General features: G+C 57.4%; 1 protein-coding gene across 1 annotated transcript in view; it reads left to right on the top strand.

Annotated features, from left to right (window-relative positions):
• The window catches only part of PRPF6 (pre-mRNA processing factor 6), a 33,547-nt gene that overhangs the window by 11,615 nt on the left and 341 nt on the right, over positions 1-21,591 (top strand). The window contains exons 9-20 of the mRNA XM_024750254.1: positions 670-832; positions 5,125-5,243; positions 6,112-6,330; positions 11,019-11,141; positions 13,173-13,294; positions 14,720-14,858; positions 15,996-16,115; positions 16,364-16,540; positions 16,879-17,012; positions 17,636-17,727; positions 19,085-19,199; positions 21,092-21,218. Of these exons, the coding sequence (XP_024606022.1) occupies positions 670-832; positions 5,125-5,243; positions 6,112-6,330; positions 11,019-11,141; positions 13,173-13,294; positions 14,720-14,858; positions 15,996-16,115; positions 16,364-16,540; positions 16,879-17,012; positions 17,636-17,727; positions 19,085-19,199; positions 21,092-21,218 (1,650 nt within the window). The remainder of the gene's footprint in view (positions 1-669; positions 833-5,124; positions 5,244-6,111; positions 6,331-11,018; positions 11,142-13,172; positions 13,295-14,719; positions 14,859-15,995; positions 16,116-16,363; positions 16,541-16,878; positions 17,013-17,635; positions 17,728-19,084; positions 19,200-21,091; positions 21,219-21,591) is intronic.

The following is a 21,591-nucleotide window of genomic DNA, read 5'->3' as shown; positions in this document are numbered from 1 at the left end:
GGTGTTGAAGCTGCAGGCGGTGGGACAGGCGAGGAGGGGAAGAAAAGTTGGGAAAGGGTTTTTCCTGCTTATTTTTACTTGGAGTGAAAGCCTGACTGCCGCTACTTCAACAGGGAGATAACCTTAACTAGAGAGACCAAGGCTGGTCAGCCCTTCGCCCTCCCTGACGTCAGAAACCTGGAGGTGGGCCTGACTCTTAGGGGGTGTGATTGGATCAGCTCCAGAAAGTCCTGAGACCCTCTGAGGGACTGTACGCTCACTGTGAAGGCTAGGGCACCCTGACAGCCAGAGGTGCCCTGCGAATCCTTCCCCCAGGACGTTAGCATCAATCCGAACCTCCCAGGCAGACGTAGGGCTGCCTGCCTGTGTGTCTCCACCTCGTCGTGGGTTGACTTCCTACCCTGAGCGCCGGCTGTGCTCTCCTCACAGCGTGGTGGCGTGTCTTTCCCACGCAGGCACAGACGTGCTGTAGCTACGCTCCCCTGTGTGGGGCTTTCAGGGGGTCTCTGGCGCAGGCGTGCTGGGCGCCCAGCTCACCGTAAACCCCGGGCCCCGCGGGTGGGAGGACCCTGGCCCCCCTGTCTCCAAGGCTCGTGTGTGCCCTTCTGGGGTGCCTGCCGCCCCACCAGCCTGTGCGTACACTGTCTGTCCTGTTCCTTTGCCCTCCAGAGTGAAGATGTGTGGCTGGAAGCAGCGAGGTTGCAGCCTGGGGACACAGCCAAGGCCGTGGTGGCCCAAGCTGTCCGTCACCTCCCACAGTCCGTTAGGATTTACATCAGAGCGGCTGAGCTGGAGACAGACATCCGCGCCAAGAAGCGGGTTCTTCGAAAAGGTGAGCCTCCCTTAGGGACCCGGCAGGAGCGGCGCCGCCTGGCTGTGTACCTGGAGGTGGGGGGCAGCCCCACTGCTCTGTTGCTGGCCCGGGGAGCAGCCTCGCCGCTGCTTCGCTCGGGCTCTGCTGGGAGGGCTTAGAGAGTGGGGGACACTCTCCAGGCCTTCGTCTGCCCTGGGTTGCTTCTGCCCTTGGAGCCTCTGTCAGGGAAGCTTCTGGCTGAGCTGCCCTTTCCTGCTGTGTGGCCTTGGGTGAGGGCAGGTGCTCTGTGGCGCTGTGGAATGCTGTGTGCAGGTGCTGTGCGCAGGGCGAGGGAGCCACTAGAAGCTGGCCTTGCGGCGCTAGCCTTCCCGTTTCTGCCCGCAGCAGGTAGAAGGTGCCACTCGGGTCTGAGTCTTAACTGGCTCGGTGGTCGCACTAGAGTGGCACGTGAATTAACTGCTTCCCATCTTGGGAAACTCCTGCAGGGCAGTGTGTTGGTGTGTGTGCCGTTGGCTCGTGGCACGCTGAATGGTTTGCATGCCGGGGAAACTGAGTCCACCTAGGAGTCACTGCCAAGATGGAGCTTTTTTTTTTTTTTTTTTTTTTTTCCCGTGTCCCCTGCATCGGCGGGCAGACTCTCAACCACTGCGCCACCAGGGAGGCCCCCAAGATGGAGCTTTTGTGGGTAGTTTGCTTTTCATCGTTGCAAAAGTGAGAAAAGAACAGCTTTGCTCCCTTCACTGGAGCCGTAGAGGAGACGCTGCTTTTGACTTTTGTTCCAGATTCAGCACCAGCTGGTCGGAGGGCTGACCTGGAGTAAGCCTGTGCAGACGGCTTGTTCCCCTTGAATTTGTAGTGTGGGTAAAATAGGTGTGTTTTGGGGAATTGAGGGCAGCTTGCAGTGGGCAGTTTCCAGCTCTTGTTTCTAAGGTGTGTGTTTGCGTGAACCGTCAGGGGCGTGTGATGTCAGATGTGCAGGGGTTGTTGGCTGCGGCCTGTGGCGCTCTACCCTCTGTGTTTGTTAGGGGCCAGGTGGTGGCCACCTTGTGTGTTACCCTGACCGCGTGTGAATGTGTGTGTGTTCCAGTGTGTTTTCCTCTCAGGTCTGGTTTCTTGATTGCAGCCCTGCCACACTTAAAATGAGGCCGGGGCGGAAAGTCAGCACCTGTTTTGGTTTATAGAAATCAGCTCATCTCTTTTCAGCCAGGAAAATAGTTCTCTGATGACAAACACATTAAACTCTGGGTAATTAGCACGATTTATTTAGGAAAGCTCTACTGAATTTCCCCTGCCACAATGTGATGAATGGTTAGAATGGCTTTGTGGCCACTCCCTGTTCACCCCCAGATTACCTGGGTTCATTTCCAGTTGGCTTCAGATTTGGAGAGGGGACGGGGCCTGGAAGGGGGCCTCCAGGGGAGTGTCGAGTGATCGGTTTCCAGGCCGTCCTGGGCCTCCCGGCTCTGCTTTCCTTCAGGCTGCGCGAAGGTGGGGGGAGCGTGAAGCCCCAGCTGGCCTCCACCCTGCTCTCCGGCCCTGTTCCTGGCCTTCCCCGTCCTTAGAGTGTTTCCAAAAACAGTGCTCTTTTCTCTAGGTGCCTGGGGCACGGCTGGCGATGCCTCCTTTAGCTCTTGGTGAACCTGACAGCTACTGCTGGAAGGATCTGATATTTGGAAACCAATGACAGTTACTTCCGTCAGTGACTGGGGAGGACTCCGTGCCAGCTCTCAGGTTCTGCTTGAGCTCTGGGTCCCAGCTGGTGCAGCTGACACTGTGGTCCTTTGATGGGAGAACTTGAGCTTCACATGCTACTTGAGACCTGAGGCCTTAGGAGGCTGAGTGACGTGGGGTGGGTGCTTGGCCTCAGTCTGCGTGCTGTCATCTGTAAGGGCCCCTGTGGGCCTGTGAGCGCTGAGCTCCGGGGGCCAGGCTGCGGGGCTGCTTCCTGTGGGCTTCGCTCACGATGAAGGTGTCAAGCACCGTGTTCCTCTGCTAATCGTGCAGGCCTGGAGCGGTGGAGTGACTCTGTCTCCAGCCAGTGTGCTCTGGTCCATAAAGTGAGTGCAGGATGGCACCATGTGTCCCCACCTTGGGGCCAAGGGCCAGAGAGTGCGTTGGCCTCTGATCGCAGGCTGTCTAGTTCAGACTGCTCCGTTCCTGACCGGGCCGGCCCTTCCACCCCGGCTGGCCACAACTCTTGGAGGTAGCCTTGACCTGGCGCGGTGGACGGTCTCTGGGGAGCACCTTGGTGAGATCTGGACTCGTCAGCAGTGGTTGGCTTCAGCTCTGTACCTGTGGGGTAGATGAAATGCCAACAGAGGAGTTCCCAGTCTCTCCCGAAAAGTGGGGCCTCATGCCCATCGCGGGGTGAAGTTTATGACCCCATGGCCACTGGCGTGGTGTGTGACCGGGGGAGGGGGCAGGCAGGGCTGGGGGGGCGGACGGGGCGGGCGCCCGCAGGCCTCCTTATCTGACATCACTGCTGAGGGGCTGTTCCCTCGGTGGTCTTGGCTTTCTTGGGCTGCTGTGCTTCCTGGTGACCGTCACTCCGGGAGGCGGGACTGCTCGGCCAGGCCTCAGGACGCCGCTCTGGGCTGTGGTTGAGGTCTCTCCTCCCGCACACGGTGGCAGACTCGTCTCACCGTGCGGGTCAGGGCTCACCTCGCCAGCCGGGGCTGGTCTGGCAACACGTGGAGGCCAGAGAACTGGGTCAGCCTCAGCCTCCAGTGCAGGAGAACCATGGCCACAGGCCTTGGTGGGCACATCGTCCCTCGGGATGAGACCTCTGGACAGCTGAGTTCAAACTCGTGGGGACGGGGACCAGGCTTCCCCAGGGATGACGACATGCAGCCCGCGGCCACGTGCCTGTCAGCGCTCCCTCCTGGCCCCGGGGGTCCTGGTCGAGCGAGAAGCACCGCTGTCACCGCGTGTGTCCTCCTGCGAGGGTCCCGCAGCTGGCGCCCTGCCGGCGCTGGGCCGAGTAACGGGTGTGGTCAGGCCAGGGAAGCCCAGGGGCCAAGCCCTTGGCTGCACCTCTTTTGCAGGCTGGCGGCGCTGTGGTCCTTGCAGAGCCCTGGGCCGCAGGCTGGGGCATCGTCTTCCATGGCAGGTGGCTCCGGAGTGGCAGCGTGTTTTTTGTCATAGAGGGGAGGTCCCCATGAGCCCTGGACCATGGGACCTTTGAAACTCACTGGGGGTGGGCCCCTGGGGTTCGTGGGGTATGTCTCCCCACCTCTGGCCCACTGGTCTTAAGCATCTCGGGCCCGTGCTGCTTCCTGCTCACCAGCCGGGGAGGGACTGGCGTGGAGTGCGGTGACCTGGAGCCACTGCCATCTGGTTTGGTCATAGGAGAGGAGGGGCACCCCGTTTTCAAGGGCCTATAAAGGGGAGAGGGGTGCCCCGTTTTTACAGGGCCTATAAAGGAGGGAAGCCCGTCTCCCAGAGGTGGGAGGGGCTGCTTCTGCTGAAGGGAAGAACGCGAGAGACTTGGTGAGGCCGCAGATTCTGCACCGTTGAATCTTAGGGCTGTTTCCCGCAAGCTTGGCCCGTGTTTTCTAGAAAGAAGATCTCCTTTGGGCTGTTCTGGTTTCCCGCCTCCATCAGCTCTTAGTCACCGTCACTCCTGCCAGGGGCTGACTGGAGGCCTTGCCTCAGCCTCCCTAGTGGCCCTGCTGCAGGGCTCTGTGTTTAGCTGCCCAGTGTTTTGGCTTTTTCAGTAAATTGCATCTGAAGGAAGGGCTCTGCTGCTTAAACAGAGGTTTGGGAGTTTCCGGACTGCAGGATGTCATAGCTTCTCCTGGGAGCTGGTCCCCTTTCCTGCTGTCACTCGTGTGAACTGAGGCCCCGAGGCTGCCGGTGTGGTGCAGCACCTGGTGCCTTTGCTCTCGTGCTCCTTGGGGTCCGGGGAGGAGCCCTTGCTCTGCCGTCCTGGGCAGATGCGGATCCCAGAGTCGTCGGCGCTTTGTGTCCCCGTGACTTCCGCACACTCGCTCACACGCAGCCTACTCGGCTGGCCCTTCCTGGGCAGCGGGTGCCTGGTCTGCGCTGCCTCATTTTCTCATGTTGATTTTCAAGCGTGAGTGGGTGTGAGGTGATGCACAGCCTTCTCTGCCACCCTTGCTTGCTGATTCGGGACGTCTGCCCCGGTCTCTTTGGTGTCTGTCCAGACCCGTGGGACCCATGTGAAGTCCCGGCCCGTCACCCAGGGCAGAGGCCATCTGGGCTCGCTGGCAGCAGCATCCTCTGTGACGCAGTATCTTGCTTTCACTTCCGTTTTTCTGTGATCTGGTTTCTTGTTTGACCTTTCCCAGCCCTTGAGCACGTTCCAAACTCAGTTCGCTTGTGGAAGGCGGCCGTGGAGCTGGAAGAGCCCGAAGATGCCAGAATCATGCTCAGCCGGGCCGTGGAGTGCTGCCCCACCAGCGTGGAGGTGAGTCCCCGCCCTGCCCTGCAGAGGCCTGAGCCCGGGCCGCTGTCTGCAGGAGGTGTCAGCTGGGCCTTGAGCTCGCTGAGGGACGCCTGGGCTGCTGCCCTGTGGTCCAGCGCCAGGCGGCACGGTGACCGTATGCTCCTGCAGGAACCGCAGAGCAGAATCTAGCTCGGCCCCGACCCCATGGGAGCTCCGCGCGGAGCTCTCTGCTTCAGGGCCCGGCCTCCTGGTCCAGCTCGGAGTTTGCCAGTGGGACCTGGAGGGTGGGTGACAGAAAAGACTGGTATGTCTTTCTGCTGGCCCAGCGGGAGGTTGGCTGTGCCTCAGAGCTACTTGGATTTCTTTAGTTTTAAATTTTCTTGTTCACAGCATTTTGTGAAGTGACTTTTAGTCATGATTTCATGATGTCCAGTCTGTCTTTAATTATCCTAAGGGGTGTTGTGAAATTCTCCAAACAAAATCAATCTTAATTTATTTACATAAAAATAAATAGAGCCCATACACATTTTTGGTGATAAACTGTTGCATAATCAAATCCTGGGGTGTGAGAACTCCAGACAGCTGAACACCCGTGTCCTTTCAGTTTGCGAAGGTGACAGTCACACCCTGCACACCTTCTGTCCTAATGCCGCGTACCTTTAACCAGTGTTTGGAACGCGGGGCTGAGAACCCGTCAACTATTCATGTTAACCGCATCACTAAGTAAGTCAGAAGCATAACCAAAGAGCTTTCAGATGAGGCAGAAAATGCCGCCGCACACGTTCCTGGGCCCTGTTTAAAATGGTCCTTGAAAACTTGTACAAAGGATTTTGTGCAAGGGCTGTGGCCTGTGGAGGGTCCACCTGACCTGGCGGGTCTCTCCGTGCAGCTCTGGCTCGCCCTGGCCAGGCTAGAGACCTACGAAAATGCCCGCAAGGTCTTAAATAAGGCCCGGGAGAACATCCCTACAGACCGGCACATCTGGATCACGGCCGCCAAGCTGGAGGAGGCCAATGGGAACACGCAGATGGTGGAGAAGATCATCGACCGGGCCATCACCTCCCTGCGGGCCAACGGCGTGGAGATCAACCGCGAGCAGTGGATCCAGGTGAGGTTGGCAGGTGCCACGGTGTCCACTTTAAACACGGACGCCCTCCTGCTCGTCAGAGTCCCTTGGAGGGTGGGGACATCGGGGTGGCACCTGAGAGGCCCGTCCTCACGCTGGCAGGCACAGCAGGCACAGCAGGCACAGGGGTGGCTTCTCCTTATGGGATCACCTCGTGGCTTTTTACGGAGGTGCAAGCCTGAGTGCATCTAGGGTGAAACTTCAGTGTCCCGATGCTTGCGACCAACCCCACGTTTCCAGTAGAGAGGATACGATTTAATAGAGTGAGCCTTAGAGCGTCTGTCTCTCAGGTCCCCATCTTTAACTTCTGTAGATCGTGGCCAGCGAGGTCTTTGAAAGCACTCTAACCCGCCGCCAGGCCGCAGCTGCCCTCTCCTGCCTCGTCCTGCCCCTGTGCTTCACCCACCGCCCTCAGCCTCGGAAGGCGGCCCCAGCCCTCTGCCGCCTCCCTTCTCGTGCCCCTGCCGCCACGGTGCTGCTCGCCCGCCTCCCAGTGGCTCCAGCTGGTGCACTGGAGCTGCTCCAGCATCACCTTCCTCCCGAGGAGGTGGCGATGGATCAGTACCTCTGTTCTCTTCCCTTCCTGTGTTTGGGCGGTGTTTTAAAATCTCAGGTGCAAGGCCTCATGTGTATCTCTAAAATCGAACCATCTAGATTCAGCTCCTTTATTTATTTAGTGTTGTTTAACCATTTTTGACATTCTCATTCCTTTGTGTGGATCCCGGTTTCCAGCTGGTGTCATCTTCCTTCTGCCTGACGGACTTTTTTGAACATTTCTTTCAGTGCAGGCCTGATGGTCAGTTCTTCCAGTTTTTAAATGTCTGGAAACAGTCTTTATTTCTTCCCTGCTTTGGAAAGATATTTCCTCTGGGTGTAGAATTCTAGGTTGACAGTTTTTTCTTTCAGTGTTTTAAAGACACTGTTCTTGCCTGGGTTGTTCCCAGCGAGACACCTGCTGTCATCTTTGCTCCTCTGTACGTACTTTTTTTTTAAATTAAATTAAAAATTTTTTAGATTTCTAAATTAAAAGATTTCTGTCTGATTTTAAGATGTTTTTCTGTATCGTGGGTTTTGAGCAGTTTGATTGTAATCTGACTTGGTGTGGTTTTTCATGTTTCTTGTGTGTAGAGTTCATTCAGTATCTTGGATCTGTGGATTTATAGATTTTATCGGATTTGGAGAATTTGTGTCCCCTGTTTCTTCAACTCATTCTCTTTCAGGCACAATTACCTGCTCTTTAGGCTACTTGAAGCTGTCTTCCAGCTCATGGTGATCTATTCATTTTTTAAGTTATTCTTTCTGTTTCATTTTTTAACAGTTTGTTAAGCTATAATTGTCCATAAAATTTACCCATTTAAAGTGGGTAATTCAGTGGGTTTTAATATAGTGGGTTATGTATCTTTTTATTGTTTATTATCTATTTTATTATTGAGTTGTAAGAATTTTTTGTATATATTTTGTATACAAGTCATTTGTCAGGTAATTGTATTGCTTATAGCACAAATGTTTTTGATATAGTCCAATTTATTTATTTCTTTTGTTACTCATGCTTTAGGTATCATATCAAAGAAACCTTCCCTAACCTGAGGTTGTGAAGATCACGCCTGTGTTTTTTAAGATTTTTATTTTTTAGTGCTTACATTTAGGTCTGTGACCCATTTGCCTTAAAAGAGTTGAACTTCACGCTTTTACAAGTGCATGTCCCGTTGTCCCGGCACCACTAGATCTTCCCCTGTTGAGTAGTCCTGGCCGTGCTGTGGAGAACCAGCGGGTCATAAATGTAGAGGTTTACTTCTGGAATCTCAGTCCTGCTCCGTTAGGCTGTATGTCTGGGTTTGTGCCAGCACCACACTGTGCTGTGGCCTTGAAAAGAGGAGGCTCTGTGAGTCCTCCTACTTTGCTCTTTACAGATTGTTTCGGCTGTGCTTGGTTCTTTGTGTTTTCATACGAATTTTAGGGTCAACTTGTCACATCCTACAAAACAGCCAGCTGGGATTTTGATAGAACAGATCACCTGGGCGGACTGTTGCCATCCTAACAGTAGTAACTCTTCCAGTCAGTGAACGTGGGGTGTCTTTCCAGTTATTTAGGGGGTTTTTTTGTTTTTTTTTTTTTGCGGTACGCGGGCCTCTCACTGGCCTCTCCCGTTGTGGAGCACAGGCTCCGGACGCGCAGGCTCAGCGGCCATGGCTCACGGGCTCAGCCGCTCCGCGGCACGTGGGATCCTCCCGGACCGGGGCACGGACCCGCGTTCCCTGCATCGGCAGGCGGACCCTCAACCACTGCGCCACCAGGGAAGGCCCTATTTATTTAGTTTTTTAAAAAATTTTTTCAGTAATGTTTTAGTGTACTAATATTACGCTTATTTTATGTAATCTAAAGTACTTTTTTATTTTTGATGCTGTCATAAATAGAATTTTTTCTTGCTTTCATTTTCAGGTTGTCCGTTGTTAGTGTGTAGTAATACAATTGATTTTTAAATATTGATCTTATGTCCTGTGACCTTGCTGAAATCATTTATCAAATTGTAATAGTTTCAGCAGATTCTTTAGGATTTTTTATGTATAGGATTATACCGTCTGTAAATACAGTTTTACTTCCTCTTTTCCAGCACGGTGCCTTTTATTTCCCGTCTGCCTGCCCGGCTAGAAGAGCAGTGGTGAGGCCCCCACCTCTGGTCATGGAGCTGGGGGACGTCTAGTCTTTCCTGTGGGTGTGGTGTGAGCTCATACGCCCTCTGCTCTGGTCGGTTACAGAGATACTCTTTTTTTCTCTCAGTTTTGTCTTGGATAACTTCTGTTGCTTTGTCCTCAGGTTTCGCTAATCTTCTGTAGCGTCTAATCTGCTGTTCATGTCATCGAGGACATTCTTCATCTTAGATCTTGGCAGTTTTCACTTCTAGGAATTTTGATCTTTTTAAAAACCTTCTGTCACGTCTTTCATGTTGCCATATAACACTCGAACACGTGGACCGTGATCATCATAATAGTCTTAGTGCCCTTGTCTGCTCCTTCTAACACTGGGTCGCTTTGGGGTTGACTTTGGTAGACACTGAGTATCTTCTTCATCATGAACCGTCCTGCCTGGTTGCCTTATGCCTGATGACGTGTGCTTTGCTGCGGACGCTGTGCCTTTTCCCTTGTTGGGTGCCAGATGCTTTTGTGCCGCCGTGAGCATTCTGGGCTTCGATGTTGAGCGTGGTTCTGTTACTGGAAACGTTCTGACCCCGTGGGTCTTGCCTCGACACTTGCTGGGTGGGACCGACCGTAGCCAGTGTGGGGCAGTTTGGGGCTCACTCTCCTGGGTGTTGTGCTCAGTGCCATGTATCTCCTGGGGGTCTCCGCTCTGGCCGGTGGGAACAGGCGCTGTTCCTGGACCCAGCTGTGCTCCGAGGACCACTCCCACTAATCCTATTGGATGGTTTTCCAGCCCGCCTGTGCTGGGTTGTGCTCAGTGGAGAGCGCGGGGGCCCCTCTCTAGAGTGGATACCCAGGGCTGTCTCCTTGTGTGGCTCTCCTCTCTCGTGCCTGGCGCTCTGCCCTCCGTGCTCTTCTGGGGCGCTGAGCTCTGCCCCTTGGCTGTGGGTCAGCCTGTGCCCTCTCCTGAGCCTTTGCCCTTGGCTCTCGTCTGCCTGGGATGCCTTTCTGATGCTTATTACCATGCCCGAGGGGCTCAGGCGAGGGCTGCTGTGCTGTGCTCCTCTCACAGCCGGGGAAGCCTGGCTCGGCGTGTCCAGCCAGCCTGGAGTCTCTGGGTGATGGCATCGGCAGGGTGCTTCCTACTCCTTTAGCTGTTGCAGACAGCACTACAGAAGCGTCCTGGCGCATCCGTCGTTTTGAACGACTGGGAGTATGTTCCTTAAAAGGCGTTGCTGGGTCAGCCTGTGTGAGTTTTGTTTTGATAGGGAGCTTGAAGCTGTCCGCGGTAGAGGTCGTCGCTGTGTCCATCCTCAGCCGCACGCATGTACCTCTGTCCCCACCTTTGCCCGCACACTTCGATGTCATCGGTCTGACGTGTGTAAACGCGCGTCCCTCTCTGCATTGCTGGTCCTTCCCACCGGCTGTGCAGGAGGCTTCAGTGGCACTCGGTGTCTCGTCTCTGGAACCACGACGGTCTTCTCTCTGCCTGTCCTGAGAGCTGCTGTCCTGAAGACCAGTGCTTTTCTGCTGGTCAGCCCGTGCCCCCTGCCTGCCGGAACGCCCGGGTGGCTGGTCCCTCCCCAGGTTTCTGTCTCACCTTCCGTGTGCCGGGCTCCTTCCCCCAGTCAGGTCTGCCTCTTTGGGTTAGAGTGGCTCTTCCTTTTGTCCATTTCAAATCTGGATCCCAGGCCGACAGTACGAGTGTGAGTGACCTCATCTTTTACCCCCAAGTGCTTTGGAACTTTCTTTGCATAGCAACCCCTTATGGCCACTGAGTTGCCTACTCTAGTACTTTGTACACAGTAGGTGCTTATGCGATGTCTGTTAAGTGGGTAGGTCAGGGATTTGTGGAGTACTCACCTGCTGGGTGTCAGGGAAGGGTGAGCACAGTCAGTGGGCAGTGGCAGGGCCACGAGGGCGTCGGAAGCCTTGGAGCTCACCACCTGCAGCCCGCTCCATCCGGGCACTGCGTCCGCATGTCAGGCTTCTGCAGCTCTGGGTGGCAAGTTCGGTTCTGTGTCCCTCTTTCAGGATGCCGAGGAGTGTGACAAGGCTGGGAGTGTGGCCACCTGCCAGGCGGTCATGCGTGCCGTGATCGGGATTGGCATTGAGGAGGAAGACCGGAAGCACACGTGGATGGAAGATGCCGACAGCGTGAGTGTGGCCGCGTGGGCCTGGAGTCTGTGTTTGTGGGGAGCTGCTCTGCTTTGGGAATCTTTCTGATCTGCTGGTTTTTATCTTATTTTATTTGTTTATTTACTTAATTCATTTTTGGCTGCATTGGGTCTTCGTTGTTGCACGCAGGCTTTCTCTAGTTGCAGCGAGTGGGGGCTGCTCTTTGTTGGGGTGTGCGGGCTTCTCATTGCAGTGGCTTCTCTTGTTGTGGAGCACAGGCTCAGTAGTTGTGGCTCACGGGCTTAGTTGCTCCGCGGCATACGGAGCACAGGCTCAGTAGTTGTGGCTCACGGGCTCTAGAGCGCAGGCTCAGTAGTTGTGGCGCACGGGCTTAGTTGCTCCGCGGCATACGGGACCTTCCCAGACCAGGGCTCGAACCCGTGTCCCCTGCATTGGCAGGCGGGTTCTTAACCACCGCGCCACCGGGGAAGCCCAATAGCCTTTGATTTAAAAGTAACTTTAGACTTACAGAAAAGTTGCAAAGCTGTAAGAGGAATTCGTTTACACCCCACACCTAGGCTCCCCCAGACTTACCCATTTCCCCACGTTTGCTTTTGTGCTCCCCTCGTGCACACACTGGCACGCGCGCGTGCCCCGAACTGTTTGGGAGTGCACTGTGCATGTGGTGGCCCTTTCCCTCTAGACATTTCAGCGTGTGTTTCTCTAAAAGGGGACCTTCTCTTACGCAACCACAGCATAGCTGTCGAGCTCAGGAGATCAGTGCTGATGTAGGACTACGGTGTAATCTGAGGCCTTACTCACATTTCACCACCTGGCTCACTGAGTGCCTTTTGGCAAAAGGAAAAACCCAACTGTGTTCTGGTTGAGGAGCTGCCCAGGGTCATATCCACAGGTCTCCGTGGCCCCGAGAGTTCGGGGGAGGGCTTTGGTCTGTCGTTTTGCATGAGTGTGACTTTTTTGAGGGTACAGGCCCCTTGGTTTGGTCTCCACGCTGTGTCCTCATGGCCGGGCTCTGATCTTCGTAGGACTCTGTCCTGCTGGGTCGGTGGGGGCACATCCTCTGAGCAGCTCAGGCGGTGCCCGCCAGGTCCCTCCCCTGGAAGGCTGCTGTGGCCCTTTGTAACTAGTGAGTATTTTGTGGGAAGACACTGAGACTGTGTAAACATGCCGTTGCTCTCCAAACTTTGACCTACGAGTTTGCGGGTCCATTAAGGATGCTTTTGGCTCCTGTCAGTTATTACTGCGGGATCTGTCAGGTGCTGGTTTTCTAGATATCGTGGCTTCTGCGTTTGACGAGAGTTGATCAGCTGGACTCCTGCAGGGCAGAGCTTTTCTTTCTCCCTTGTTCGTGTGGGCGCTCTCCTGCCCCTCCGGTCCCTGGATGCAGGCCGTGGCCGCTGTCTGCATGGAACTCACGCAGTGTCACACGTGTGACCCGGGTGCCTCGTAAGCACTAAAGAGTCTCCAGTGCCAACCATCGTGGCCTCAAGGCTTTTTGTTACATGACATTTCAGACAGAGAAGTGTGAAGAATGACCTCGCAGGCCGCCACGGCCTCTGCCCGTGGGAAGAGCCCAGCTCTCTCTGGTTGTCGGGCCCTTTTAATTCTGAGTGAGGACTTGAACTCTGTGCTTCCCCCTGCTTTCCTCATCGCCCTTGAGAACACGGGGGCCTCGGCGGCCATCACCCTGCAGACAGATGACAGACTGTGGGAGCAGTAACTCTGGAGCCCTTTCAAACCTCCTTCCGTTTCTCTGTCGTCTCTTCACTTGGGCTGGAGCAGGCAGCTGTCCTCGGCGCTTTGTGAGCTGCGGGAAGAGCGGAAGCCCTCGGTGCCCACGAGCGTGGGGCTTTCCAGGGCTCACCCCCTGAGATGGGCTGGCCTGCCCATCCCCCAGGCCCTGAGCGACTGTCATTTGGTCCCGTGGGGCCACGGAAGCCCCAGAGTCTTTGTAACCGGCCTACAGGGCTCAGGTCAGGAGTCACAGAGTGGGTACCCCTTCTGGGTCGGTGCCGAGCCGCCCTGCTCATGGCCCTCTTTCTGCCCTAGTGTGTAGCCCACAGCGCCCTGGAGTGTGCCCGAGCCATCTACGCCTACGCCCTGCAGGTCTTCCCCAGCAAGAAGAGTGTGTGGCTGCGGGCCGCGTACTTTGAGAAGAACCACGGCACCAGGTACGTGGCAGGCCCGCCGCCCTGCGCCGGCTCAGGCCTCTTGTCCCCGCGGGTGGGCCAGGGCCTTGTTCGAGGTCCAGCCTCTGCGGCGAGGGGCGGAAGCTCTTGGGCTTTTCAGCCAGGCTGTCTTTCTGGCACCTTCTGTGCTAGCGTTGCTGCTGTTGTATAGTGCCAAGGCACTGAGGGGCCCATCTGCCCAAGTGCCTGCAGCTGAGCCAGGGGCACTGGTGGTTTGAGGGGTCCCTGGGGCAGGGCTGGAGCCCGAAGTCCCATGTCTGTGGGGCTCTGGCTTCGGCAGCGTGGGCGGTGCGGCATCTGGGCCCCGGCAGGCCTGTTTTTCATTTCAGCTGCATTTGGGTTTGGGCTGGTTTTTGTGCTCCGAGGAGGTCCTTGACAGTTTTCTTTCATTGTCCTCTTTAATTGAAAAAACCTTTCGGGTCTGCCTTATTGGCTGTAACTGCTGATTAAATTAGATGTCGCAACGTCTGCAGTCAGGTGGGCAGCCTCTGCCTGGGTCCTCTGCTGCGTCCTCTCTGCTCGGGCCTCCTGGTCCCTCCTGGGCTGCAGCTGGGAGCACGGAGCCCCTGTTGCTTTTCTTTTGTCTCATCGATCAGTCTTGGGCTTTGCTGCCGAAGTTCCCGGTCCCACCGGCTGCTGTGTGTTTTGCAGTTAACTCCTCTGGGGACATTTTGAAATGACCCTGCCAGTTCACCCTGTACAAGTTCACCCGGACAGTCCTGTCTAGAGCAGGGTTGCTCCCGGGGCTCTTGGTCCCTGGGTTCAGGGGCAGTTCCCCTCCCCCGGCTCCGGTGTCCTTGGCGGGATGAGGGGGCCAAGTGCTTCAGACCTGGGGGTGTTGGTTCCAGTGTCGAGCTTCATGCCACGCAGACGATTCTGTGCGCTCACTCGGTCTTGCTGCCGAGCCCCGGGGAGGTCGTCTGTGCCGGGGGTATTACAGGGGTGGGGGGCTGTGCAGGGGTTGGGGGCTTCACACCTGAAACCCAGGCTTCTTGCTTGATGGTGACCTAAAATAACTTTCTTCCAATAAGACAGTTTCTCTGGATGCCGGAGAGTAGACTCGGGTCATAATCTTTATCGGCGGATCTGTGGTTAGAGATGAAAAGGCCCCCGGCCCCCAGACCGCAAAGTTATCACGCCTCCAGGACACACGGCTGTAAAAGGCTCTCCTGAGAGGTTCCATCAGACCCTGCTGTTTGAACAATGCATTGCTTTGTAGCACCCTCTTCAGTAGTTGACTTTCGAGCCTTTATGGAGAGAAAAGATTTCCCCACTCGCTCCCCGTTGTAGAAGTCTGGTAAATCATTGACGGCGTGGAACTTTGAAGCGCTAACTGTCTTTTCAGTGCCCGCGGCTTGGCTGAGAGCGGCCTGCATTCTCTGGTGGTGACCAGCCCCTGTCTTTCAGGGAGTCCCTGGAGGCCCTGCTGCAGCGGGCCGTGGCCCACTGTCCCAAAGCAGAGGTGCTGTGGCTCATGGGCGCCAAGTCCAAGTGGCTGGCCGGGGACGTGCCCGCCGCGAGGAGCATCCTGGCTCTGGCCTTCCAGGTGGGTGAGGGGTGGGCCTTGGCCTGAGGGCTCCAGGGTCCCGTGCCCTCCTCAAGCCCCGCCCCCTCGTCGACAGGAGCTGACCCTAGAGGGGCCGAGCATGGTCAGGCCGCGTGGGACTTGGGCTGCTCTGTGGGCAGTGGGGCCCTGAGGGGCCCTGAGAGGAGGAAAAATGGCCCAGACGATGGACACCTACCTCTCATTTGCCGCCACTCAGTCTGACCTCGGGCTAAGTGTTCCACAACACAGACTCAGGGAGACAGGAGGGACAGGGCAGCAGCTGGAGCACCATGTCCCCACACGAGGGCACGGCGACAGCCACTTGCCTACGTGAACATTAGGGTGTCCAGTCCCCGCCGGAGCATAGGTGCCTGCATTAAACTAGAGAGTCTATGTCACTGTGTTGTCACCCAGGCTGGCATAATAAAGTCTGTCCTTCCCTGAGTAAACACGTGCAGGGGCCTGGCCTGGGTCTCCCTTCTGCTCTCAGCTGTCGTCTGGGCGCCCAGGGTGGAGGACACGCCTCCTCTCCCAGTGGTTCCGGCGCTCTCCCGCCACTGCCTGGGCAGTGCTGCCTGTCTCTGCCCCTCTTCTCCTTAGCTGCCACCGGTTGGGGGGGGGTGCTTCTCAGGTTGGGGACGTGGTCAGGCTGAGTGTGGCCAGCAGCTGGCTGTGCTTTCAGGAGGCTGGAGGGCACCACCCACATGTCTGCTGGACTCTGGGTTGTACGTGACCCAGTCCTGACCCCGGGAGCCCTCTCCGCGCCATCCGTGATGTCCCGGGCATCCTTCCGTCCTATCCACGTTGACACACTGGGACGGCCAGTTCCTCATTGCTAGGCTTGGGAAAGAGCAGGGTTGCTGACGCAGGGCGGCGTCAGCAGGCAGAGGGTGGCGGTTGGCACCATGGCCCCAGTGCCATGGAGGCTGCACGTCTGTGGCAGTGAGACAGGCTGGCCTGTTTGTGAGGAAGTCGGTGTCCTGGGGCTGGACTCTGCTCCGTTCCCCGTTAGCCCAGGACATGCCTGGATTAGACGTCCTGCTGCAGAGTGAGGCCCGGTCTGGCTCCCCGGCGGGCTGCCTTTGATTAGGGTACCCTCGCCCTGCTCGCTGCTGATGCTGCGTGCTTGCCCCGCAGGCTAACCCCAACAGCGAGGAGATCTGGCTGGCGGCCGTGAAGCTGGAGTCCGAGAACAACGAGTACGAGCGGGCCCGCAGGCTGCTGGCCAAGGCCCGGAGCAGCGCGCCCACCGCCCGGGTAAGCAGAGCCGTCCCGCCCGCCACATGCGGGGACCGCCGCGCCCCGCATCCCGCCTGAGGCCACGGTACTCGGAGCTCATTTGTTCACTCTTGGCTTTAAAATGCATTCATGTGTGTAGCCCTAGCTTGTCCCAAAAGATACGAGACGGCGTTCAGGGCGAGCTCTCGGTCAGGCGAGCGCCAGGGAGGTGCCGGCCCAGCCCAGGCCCGGCACCAGAGCCGGGCTGAGGCCGTCTGACCCCTCAGGTGTTCATGAAGTCTGTGAAGCTGGAGTGGGTGCTGGGGAACATCGCGGCTGCGCAGGAGCTCTGCGAGGAGGCCCTGAAGCACTATGAGGACTTCCCCAAGCTCTGGATGATGAAGGGCCAGGTCGAGGAGCAGGAGGAGCTTGTGGACAAGGCCCGGGAGGCCTACAGCCAGGGGGTGAGCCGCGCGCCCTCTCCCCGGGCGGGCGCCGGGCTCGGGGCAGGCCCGTCCTCTAACCCGGTCCCGGAGTCTGCCCCCCACCAAGCCGTGCACGCTGCACTCAGCGGGGTACGGTTTACGGCCCACGTAAGGCACAAGCTGCTGTGTAGACACCCACAGCGTGCTCATGAACACACACCCCGTGCACGTGTGCACAGTCGGCCGTGCGTGTAGACACACGCCTGGGTCTCTGGGGGCAAAGGTGGTCCTCACTCCCGGCTCGAGGAGCCACCACGGCTGTTACAGCCCCCCCAGATGCCAGCTGAGCCCTCTCTCACTTGTGTCTGTGGCTGCAGTTGAAGAAATGTCCCCACTCCACACCCCTGTGGCTTTTGCTCTCCCGGCTGGAGGAGAAGGTTGGGCAGCTGACCCGAGCTCGGGCCATTCTGGAGAAGTCTCGCCTGAAGAACCCGAAGAACCCCGGCCTGTGGTGAGTCCCTGCGCCGCCCCCCATGAGCCAGCCTCGCTCACACACTCAGGCCGAGGACTTGGTGCAGCATTTCCAGCTCAGGCTCTGTGGGAAGGTGCCAGCCGTGAGGAGTCCTGTCTCAGCCGTGGGAGGGTTCAGACGGGCCTGAAGGTAGTTGGCCACGGTGTAGCTTGTGTTCAGATTAAGGGTTCCCCAGGAGAGCCAGGGCATCGGGAGTGGATGACGCCGAGAGAGTGGACTCTACAGAAGAGGTGATATCTGGGAAAGGCCTTGAGGGATGAATAGGCGTTTGCCGGGTGAAGAATATGCATAGGAGGCTGTGCACACAGAGATGCAGCGAGCGCCTTCAGGGTGTCAGCTCAGTGAGGTGCCCCAGCAGCCGTCAGCAGGCCTGTCTGTCTTCATCCTGGCCGTCTTCATTCGCACCTCGATGACATCAGAATCCCAGGTGTCGCCTACTGCGGCGGCTTGAGGGTGCGGGTCACCAGCATCTCCCTCCTCTGGTAGATGAGCCGCTGGGCAGAGCAGGGAAATCCAGCCCCTGCAGCTCCCCAGGACCTTCCGCTTGTCATCGGGCTGCCAGTGGACGGCACTCGACCCCCGCCTCGGGCCTCTCTCCGCAGGCTGGAGTCTGTGCGGCTGGAGTACCGCGCAGGGCTGAAGAACATCGCCAGCACGCTCATGGCCAAGGCGCTGCAGGAGTGCCCCAACTCCGGTGAGCACCCCGCTCCCAGGCTGCAGACAGGGGCATCAGGTTCAGACAGACAAAAATACATCTGTTACACTCGGTCACTTAGACGATTGAACTCAAGCCTCAGCGTGAGGAGTTTGACCTCATGTTCTGAGGTGCTACCATTTTTTTACATACATCATTTAGTTTTTTACTGTTTCATCTCAAGTCTGTAAGTTAGTGCACGTGCGGTATGAACGAATCTGGAGCAGAAAAGGGGACGTGAAAATCACCTGTAAGCCCAGCACTCGGAAATCATCGCTTTTAGCTTGTTTGTGTTTTTACAGCTTGTGTTATTCCACAAAGTCAAAGTCATACTGTGCGTTTGGTTTTGTGCCCTTTTTTTGGGCTGTGTTGGGTCTTCGTTGCCGCACGTGGGCTTCCTCTAGTTGCGGCGAGCAGGAGCTACTCTTCCTTGTGGTGCGCGGGCTTCTCATCGCGGTGGCATCACTTGTTGCGGAGCACGGGTTCTAGGGGCGCGGGCTTCAGTGGTTGTGGCTCGTGGGCTCTAGAGTGCAGGCTCAGTAGTTGTGTCACCCGGGCTTAGTTGCTCTGCAGCGTGTGGGATCTTCCTGGACCAGGGCTCAAACCCGTGTCCCCTGCATTGGCAGGTGGGTTCTTAACCACTGCGCCACCAGGCAGGGAAGCCCCGTGCCTTTTTTTATTTTTATTTTTTTATTTTATTTTTTTTTTTAAGTCGCGCAGGCTCAGCGGCCATGACTCACGGGCCCAGCCGCTCCGCGGCATGTGGGATCTTGCCGGACCGGGGCACGAACCCGTGTCCCCTGCATCGGCAGGCAGACTCTCAACCACTGCGCCACCAGGGAAGCCCCCCGTGCCTTTTTTTAAAGCTGAAAATTTTGTGAGAATTTTTCATTATTGAATTCTTAAGAACGCACAGTTTTTAGTGGCATCGTAGAATTACCTGCGTGTATGTCAGAAATACACCACTCACTGGGGGTCAGTTTGCAGGCTGCTATCAATCCCAGGTCGTCTTTCTGCCTGAATCTTTAGTAGCACTTTTGGTTATTTTGTTACAATAAATTCTCAGCTGTGAAGTCACTGAGGCCCTGGGAGTGAACCCTTGGAAGTTGTTGGGACTTCCAGCCTAGCCGCCCCCAGGATGTTGTCCCATCCGTGCCAGTGGGGCCCTGTGGCTCCAGGTGGGCAGTGGGGCGGGCGGCACAGGCGGCCTCTGCTCTTCTGCCCAAGCAGACGTGAGTGGCCATGCGGGAGGTGCAGCTGTGGACACCCTCAGTCTTCGAAGGCTGCCCTTGGGCAGCCTGTGTGTGGACAGGCACATATGAAAGCTGAGGCAGACGTCTGTGTGTCTGGATTTCAGGGGTCCTGTGGTCTGAAGCCGTCTTCCTGGAGGCGAGGCCCCAGCGAAAGACCAAGAGCGTGGATGCCCTGAAGAGGTGTGAGCACGACCCCCACGTGCTCCTGGCTGTGGCCAAGTGAGTAGGTGTCCTCGTGGCGGTGCTGAGCCCCTCACTGGTCCCTGGAGCAGGGCGGGCTCCCCTGGTCCGCGGCCTCCGCAGCTCCACGTCCGAGCGCATCTCTGGGCAGAGGCCCCCTGGACATGGGCTACCTGGATGGCCTGGGTCGTCCTGGACTCCGACCCTCTGTCCTGGTTCTTTCCTGTGGCTCTGCTCTCTCTGTCTCCACTACTCTTCAGTTTATCCCTATGCGGGCCTTGGGTTGCAGAACAGACAGGCCTGCTGACGCTGGGCCACACGGAATTTAGGTTACAAGCGAACCTTCTTTGGTTCAGAGGGCTGTAAGCAAGACAGTTGTTTCCATTGCGTTAGGGCCAGAAAGCAGACCCTTTGACCTGTGTGAGCCCGGGAACAATCCAGGGCCTGTTGGTCAGGCTCAGCGTGCCTGAGGGTGTGGAGGCCACCTCCCAGCCTCAAGGGCAAGAGGAGGTGAGCAGGTGACCTCCCGCTGCAAGCTCATGCAGGGTGCTGGGTCCCGGGCTCCCTGGGGAGGCGTGGAGGGCCTTCAGAACCTCCTGGCCCCGCAGGGTCTCTTCTCCCTTCTAGAAGGAGGATGATGGACGGCCTGAGAGGAGCAGCCTGAGTACCTGGCCGGGGTTGGGTGTGGCCGGGCTAGGAGGGCTCCTTGGGCTCTCCCCTGGGCCGGGGGGTGTGTGGGGCCCAGGAGCTCCTGTGTGCTGTTGCTGCCCCGGCAGGAGCCTGGCCCACCTGCTTGCTCAGCTCCTGCCGGCACCTCCTCCGTGGGGGCCGAGGGCACTGCGCTCAGGGCTTCCCTCGGGCCCCTGAGGCGCAGCCTGGGCCCCCCGCCACCTGGGAGGCTCCTGCCCTTCCGCCTTCTACTCCACTCCCGATAGGGCTGCCATAAAACCTCATAAAAGGCTTTGTAAGGTAAACAGGTCCCTCCTTGCTGTTCCCAGGCGGGTGCTCTGTGTGCTGCTATCTGGGTTTGTGCTCTTTAAATCACAGTTTATCTAACATTAGCAATTAAGAATACCACAAGGCTTAAAAAACAATCAAGCTATCAGAGTATGACATTATTTCGGTTTTGTAGCTGAGAGCAGCCCGAACAGCTGCCTGGAGGGTGCGTGGTGCACGTCTGCTCGGGTGCTTCTGGCTGCGGAGCTGGGTGGAGGATGGAAGCCACCCAGAGGCCCCGGTGGGCCGCTGTCCGAGTGCCCACCGCGCCTCCCCGCTGGCCTGCCCTCCCCTCGCTGGCATGTCGGCAAGGCTCCCTGGGCCCCTTACTTGGTTTCTGATGCTGTGGATCCTCTCCTGGACCTAGTTTTCAGGTTGCTGTGTCTGCTGGTATAGCCCAGGTTCTCAGTGTTGGCTTGGGTTCCCGCTGGAGCTGCCTGGTAGGGCAGAACGTTCCAGAAGGTGAATATGGAGGAGCAGGCAGAAACTTCACTTCACTTTCCCTAATCAGAGCCTTGATTTAATTTCTGTCAGGTTTATTACTTTCATCTCCCTGTATTTTACTCAAAGGAAAATAATTTAAGGGAGTTTGAAGTTCTTGCTCTGTGGGTGGTTTTTTAAGAAATGCTTTGGTTAGACACTTGAAGGAGGGTTTCAGGTTAGTCACCTGGAGTGGTTTCTGGGTGGTCAGGACTGATTCCTCGGCACCCCTGTGGGAAGCCCAAGCTCTCCAGGGAGAGGACAAGACCAGCAGCGCCTGAGCCAGGCTCTGTGCCACTGTGGCTGCCTGTGGCAGGTCACTAGACTGAGCGGGCTCGTCGTCCAGCGCACCCGGGAGCGGGCTGTGGCCCGAGGAGGCCAGGGCCAGCCCCAGAGTGCCCCCCAGCGCCGTCCCCTGGCCGCTCACTCGGTCCCGCCCTGCTGCTTCCCCCCAGGCTGTTCTGGAGCGAGCGGAAGATCACCAAGGCCCGGGAGTGGTTCCACCGCACCGTGAAGATCGACTCGGACCTGGGGGATGCCTGGGCCTTCTTTTACAAGTTCGAGCTGCAGCACGGCACAGAGGTGAGGCACCTGCCGCCCGCTGCCCCCGCCCCACCTGTCCTGCAGCGCTGACGGCTGATTCAGCTTCCACGTGGCTTTCTGGCTACAGCCTTGGAGCCTCTCAGCCTGAGATTTAGATGTTTGGGGCATCTTTTAATGAGTTGGTTGTGATGGGGGCTCGGGCCATGGCACAAATGGGGCTGGAGTTGGAGGCCTAGGAGTCGTCCTCGTGCCTTGGGGGACCTGTCCTGCTATGCAGGAGCCCTCCCGGAGCCCAGTCCCGTTGGGTCCCCACGGGACGTGGAAGCCAGGCTTGGGGGAGCTGGTTGGCTCCTAGTTGGGGGGAGGGTGCGGGCACTGGTGTGAGGCCTGGTGGAATGTGGCTGGGCTGCTC

Source organism: Neophocaena asiaeorientalis, unplaced genomic scaffold (assembly GCF_003031525.2).
Source record: "Neophocaena asiaeorientalis asiaeorientalis breed wild unplaced genomic scaffold, Neophocaena_asiaeorientalis_V1.1 scaffold606, whole genome shotgun sequence".
In the NCBI taxonomy this organism is placed as follows: Eukaryota; Metazoa; Chordata; class Mammalia; order Artiodactyla; family Phocoenidae; genus Neophocaena; species Neophocaena asiaeorientalis.
Note: the sequence above shows the minus strand (reverse complement) of the source record. Positions and strands in the feature narration are given on the sequence as shown.